The following is a 6,000-nucleotide window of genomic DNA, read 5'->3' as shown; positions in this document are numbered from 1 at the left end:
GAATATAAATTGAACTGAACTTATGATAGGAAACAAATGAAAATTCTCTTCCATTAAATGGTAGTAAGATACTTCAAATTTTATCCTGATCATTTCTCACAATTGTATGTATTTCTCTACATAATAGTGAACATTAATGCAAACAAACTTTCAAAAGCCATGTGCACATATCGACATCTTTACTTTCCATTGTAGCATGTACAAAAACAGATAACAGAAATACAGAAAGTAAACTAATTACACATCATTTTACAAATTACATATACTAGTGGAAGAAAACATTTCCTTCCGCAATTATTAAAAAAACAATCATTATAAACATAATTTACAAAACAGGAGATTACCAAAAACACCACTGTGGACAGCTTTCCTCATTAATTCCACAGGAAAACATCTTGTACAAATACAACCAGTTCATACAAATGGGTAATAGTCAATATTTAGCCTCATTACACTAGTTAATAAATAACTTTTGATTTTTAAAAGCAGGATTTTGTTTGCCTTTTTTAGTACCATTCACGATGTGCTTACTTAAATGACTTTCTGAAAGTCTGTCCTCAGTAAAGATCTTCATGGCTTAGAAAGAAGAAAAAAATATTTGGTTTCGACTCTTGAATGGAGATGATGAAACCTTTATCAAAAAAGGTAATACCTAAATAAAGCTATTAAATTCATGTAACATTTAGATACCCTGTTTTTCAATCTTATTGCAAATAAGCTACTCATATATGAGGGAAAGGGAAGAGGGAAGGGAGGAAATGTAGATGAGAATAAGAAAGGGATAGCGAGACAGAGAAAAAAATGAAGAGAAAACAAGCAAAGCATATTACCATAAAATGGAATTAAATAAAACCATAAGCTTAGAAAGATTAACATAGCTCTCTTCGCTTATCCAGCTATATGGTAATTTTAATCATAAACATGAACAGAACACTCTTTAAAATGAAATAGTAAAAAAGACTAAACTTGGGGTCAGCTGGCTGGGTCTATGTCGATTCATACATACATACTCTCGTCAGAAATGACTGTAATCTAATCACATGTGACTAGATTTTTTTTTACAAATTACCCAAGTATCCCTAGCATTTCATCCACTGAACTCTATGGGATACAGAGTTAGTGTTTGCACTCATCATTTCCAACTATTTATTTTCCAATTCTAGAGGGAGCTATACTAAATGGGCAGCATACCAAGATTTATCAACACAAAGACAGCTGATAGGGAAGTTACCATAGTTGACAGATGTAACAATGCCGACTGACAGCAGTCATATATTTGAGCAGCACATTTAAACACCACGCAGCATAAATGTTTAAAGCAGCTTAAGTTAGGAAAGCATCTTGCAAAAAAAAGCACTAAAAAATTCCTTATGGCGTTCAACAACAAAACGTACAAGACATAATGCACTTTTACTGCATTTTGGTTACAATGCATTTACAGACTGATACTAAACAGATTCACCTATGGTTATCATGATCTATAACATCACTGGATGTGGGATAAAAATGAGTGAATACTCATTTCAACTATTAAGCACAAAAGGCAAATATTATCTTTGGTATGGCAACTATCTTAAGGCATTTCACACTTCGGTAGCAAATACTGCAATTTGGCAGAAGTAAAAAATAAAATGGCAAATTTTAGAAAAAGGGATTTTTAAACATTAAAATAAAATATATTATTTTACGGATCTTTAAAAACAAACTTTCTATAACATGGATTCACATATACATCAAGTTGCCTCATATAGTCTGTATTCATCTAATAAAATGATGGCATGAAAGACTTTGAACGTATAAGCCTACTCAGCTGGCAAAAAGTCATTTAATGTAAATTCAATAATAGAATTGTATATGAGACATGAGTTTGAGAATTCGGAGTTCTAACAAACTGGTAATAAATTAAGTGGGGCAAGATAATATGATAAATTCATATCAACACCACCTAGATATGGCCATAATTGTTAGCCTGATGTTATGTCATACGTTTTGGATAAAATTATCACCTGTAACATATGGCAAGTTTGGAGGAATAGGTTTACATAGCTTAAGTACAACATTTTGGAGCGTTGTGGCCCAGTGGATTAGTCTCCGGACTTTGAAACAGAGGGTCGTGGGTTCGAATCCCAGCCATGGCGTAATTTCCTTCGGCAAGAAATTCATCCACATTGTGCTGCACTCAACCCAGGTGAGGTGAATGGGTACCTGGCAGGAATTCATTCCTTGAAATGCGTGTGCCCTGTAATCTTAGTAATTATGGCTGCCAAGCTACAGCTGGGGGTAATAATATCCAAGTCCTTTGGAAGAGCCTAGAGACATTGTTTATAATTGTGATCGATATGCGCTATACAGGAACAGTTTATTATTATTATCATTATTATTTTACTATTCCTGGTCAGAATATTTAGGTAATTTTGATACGTGAATAGGGTTCTCTGGATGTGTTCCAATAAAAAGCATCTGCAAATAATCTGAAAACCTTGCCTGACATGGTTTACTGATGGGGACACAGTTCATTACAAATCCATCATTTTGATGGATATTGAATAAAATTCAATGCCTTTCCTGGTCTTTATTCATGAAACCATTATAAATCAGCCCCAATACATTTAGGTGGCATCTAAGCTTCTTGAGGTTTCCTGAATATTGGCCCAAGAGATTAGTAATATCATAAAACAAGGTGAATAAAGGTTCCACTGTGATGAAAATAAGTTCACAAGGTTCTTGATTAAAGTACATATCATCATCAATACAAATCTGCAGATAGCAATGTCAGTCTAATCTACAACATGATCGGGAACAAGACCAGGTTCATCTTATAGATCAAGGACCAGGATCCCAGTATGTTGTATCTGGAGGACCAAACACAGAACTACTTCAATCTATTTGGTAGCTTTGGAACAAGATAATTTAGTCTGCCTGGTAGGCTAGGAAGTGGACTAGGCTAATCCTTTTGGTGGGCCAGGAGCTTTTCTGAGTACTTGTGGTTGAGAACCCTTAGGTCCAGGACTACTTGAAGACACTTGTGAAACACAAGTGCATCAGGAGCATGTGTAGCATAGAGGAACTTCTCTAGGACACCTAGAAGATGTGTCTGGAGGCTACGTACCTCATCAACATTCTGGATACCCTTCCGATCTACAGGAAAATAAATAATAAAAAAAAACAAGGAGTTATATATGATCCAGAATCTTTGGAATGTCTGTAATTTTGCATTATTTGAAAAGAGATATTTATTCATCTGTAGTCAGTAGTAAAAATGCCTTTTTAAAAAATATTAACAAGCAATTCATGTAACTATGAAGAGAAAGAATTTAATACGTATTAGTTAATAAACATCTTGTAGGGGGTGGGGACATAAAATTTGCCTTGTAATTCATGTTTTTGGTTTGAGCTAGTAAGAAAAAGAGCTATCAAATTGCAACAGTAGACATAGAATACAAGTCATATCAACCTTGCACATAGTTTGTAAGGCAAACAGGAATCCTAACATCTTTAACCACACCATCGTAACACATTTTCTTGGAATTCATTAGAAGCATCCAATCATGAATTAAACAATATCTTTTACTGAAGTGAAGATCCATATCATCATAAACAAATCACCTGATGCAACCAATACAGATGCTTGCAATAGCGCCCTCTCTGGTAAAGATAAGTTTAGTTGGTTTAATTGTGAAGCAATCTTGGACAATGCAACAACTAGATCACCAACATCTGCAAAGGAAAAAGGAGAAGATGGGGAAAAATACTTGAATACATATTCCAGCTGAGTTAACATTCACAATTTTTTTTAAAACATAGTAAAATCATCACCTAAGTGTATAAAGGGTTCTATGACATTTAGTATGGTAACAAATTGTGCCAATGAAAAATCTGTACTTTTTGTAATATATAAAACCGAACTTCAAAAACTGAATAAACCCTTATCCTTATCTTAACATTACTCTGAACAACAAACTCTATTACAATCCAAACTCTAAACTTATGCCCTCTGAGATAGTCACTGTATCAAGAATGAGTCAAATGATTTGGATAGAAAAGGGTAATTGCTCAGTACTTTGCAAAATAATCGGGATTCTGCCAGTAGATGGGTCTCTTTCCAAGAAATAATACACAGGCCTACATGTGCCCATTGTGCAATGTGCAATTTCAAGCACCAATGTCATTATCTGACTGTGTTTGGTTGATGTAAACTACATAATAATAGATATTGATCCATTATGGTAAAAACTTACTTAGCTTTTAAAAAACTTTTTCTTGAAATATTGTTTATTGTTAATAATAATAATAATAATACACTTCATTTATATAGTGCCTTTTCATCAGATACAAAGCGCATTAAAGATCAAAAGAATAACAGAACACAAATAGGGAGTATGAAACATAAGAATAATAACTACAAAATTATGAACATTATATGGAAACCGTACAGAAAAAATTAGAATAGGTAGGCTTTAAGAGATTTCTTAAATGAGGAAAGTGTTGGGAAAGTTTTTAGTGAAGGCGACAAGGAGTTCCATGTTTTAGGGGCAATGGTAGAGAAGTGGCCGAGCGTGTGTTGTATTTGGATGTGTGTGCAAAGAGTAGGTCAGATAAATAGGTTGGGGCTTGATTGTTAACACATTTTTAAGTTAACAATCAAGCCCCAACCAGTTGTATTTATAATACAACTGGAGTTTACCTTTTGATAATGGCGGCAACAATGATTTCTAAAAGGATTCCTAGGATAACATATAAGTTCATTTTAGATTATAGATAACAGTTTAACACTGTTGTATACTGAGTATGGGGATTGTCTTTAAACTCATTTTAATACATAAGATATACCCACCTGATTTTTGGAGGAGACCTCTGTGAAACTTCTCTCCGTTAGAGAACACGATGGCCTCACTGTCTGGGTCGAGGATTTGACTGAGTTGTAGGAGAAGAACTTCAAAACAGCCGGCTTTTAATAATGTTAGCTAAATAATGAATAAAGCATGAAATCAATATAAAGTAATGGCAGAAAGGGGATTCATACATTTATACACAAAATTTTGAAGATTAGAGAAACATAGGATGAATGTTTTAGATTGCATAAAATTTCATATTTTGGGGGTTAGGGGAGGGGGGGGGAGCGAGCAGCACACGTATACAGGTATACAAATTTTAGTGAACATATTAAGGACGTTAATTCCTGACAGTCGGGGAATCATTGTACGAATCTTCCTCCCAGCTTAAAACTTCTAGTAATCTCTACTGGTCCATGGATTATTCTAAAAATCCCCTGAATTTAGCCCTTTACAATGACATGAAACTCATCAATTGCAATTTCCATAAAGCATATACCTGGTCTTCATGTGGGATCTCTTCAAAGCCTTCTATAGCTTTGGCAAAGCTGACAATACGACTGATGATAGGAGCAAATCGATCACAGAAAGCCTCTTCTTTATCTCCAACCGTTACCTCCATGGGTATACCGCATACACCGTTGGAACCAATAGTCTGGTGGAGTAACAATAGAAATTAATAAATGGTTTAAAATTTGGCATTGTAAAATCAGAAAGAAACAATTAATCACCAGTTTATACTGTACACTCTATGTAGTTACAACAACTCGTTATTAGATATGAATTGTATGCATTGAATGTTTTATATTTACAGGTTCAATCACCCTGAAAATTAGATACATACCTGCATAAATACCTGCCAATACCTGTATTGTTTTAAAAATGGAACATATGTTGTGAATAAAGGGATAATCAAACATCTAAAAAGCAACCAGGTTGAAATTGAATGACAAATGACTATTTATTTCATAATGTCACTACATGTTTAAAAGTATATCTTTGAAACACTGTGGTACAAAATGCTTGATAATAACACATGAAAATAGATCCTATCTAGAAGGATAATTTTCAATGTATGAGTTAAAAGAGTAAAAAAGTGATCATTGATTATGAAAACTGCCAAGCAGAAACAAGAATCTCTCAGTGCATCCTAAACAGTATGCAAAAT

General features: G+C 33.9%; 1 protein-coding gene across 2 annotated transcripts in view; it reads right to left on the bottom strand.

Annotated features, from left to right (window-relative positions):
* Positions 1–2,418: 2,418 nt before the first annotated feature.
* Positions 2,419–6,000, bottom strand: part of LOC121423207 — a 49,690-nt gene continuing 46,108 nt past the window's right edge. For both annotated transcript variants that reach the window (XM_041618536.1, XM_041618530.1), the window contains exons 6-9: positions 5,332–5,487; positions 4,835–4,964; positions 3,607–3,717; positions 2,419–3,138 (exon numbers count right to left, since the gene is read on the bottom strand). In XM_041618536.1, the coding sequence (XP_041474470.1) occupies positions 2,945–3,138; positions 3,607–3,717; positions 4,835–4,964; positions 5,332–5,487 (591 nt within the window). In that variant the 3' untranslated portion in view covers positions 2,419–2,944. The remainder of the gene's footprint in view (positions 3,139–3,606; positions 3,718–4,834; positions 4,965–5,331; positions 5,488–6,000) is intronic.

The sequence above is a fragment of the Lytechinus variegatus genome, chromosome 1, assembly GCF_018143015.1.
Source record: "Lytechinus variegatus isolate NC3 chromosome 1, Lvar_3.0, whole genome shotgun sequence".
NCBI lineage: Eukaryota > Metazoa > Echinodermata > Echinoidea > Temnopleuroida > Toxopneustidae > Lytechinus > Lytechinus variegatus.
The sequence above is the reverse complement of the archived record's forward strand: the minus strand, read 5'-3'. Positions and strand labels throughout refer to the sequence as shown.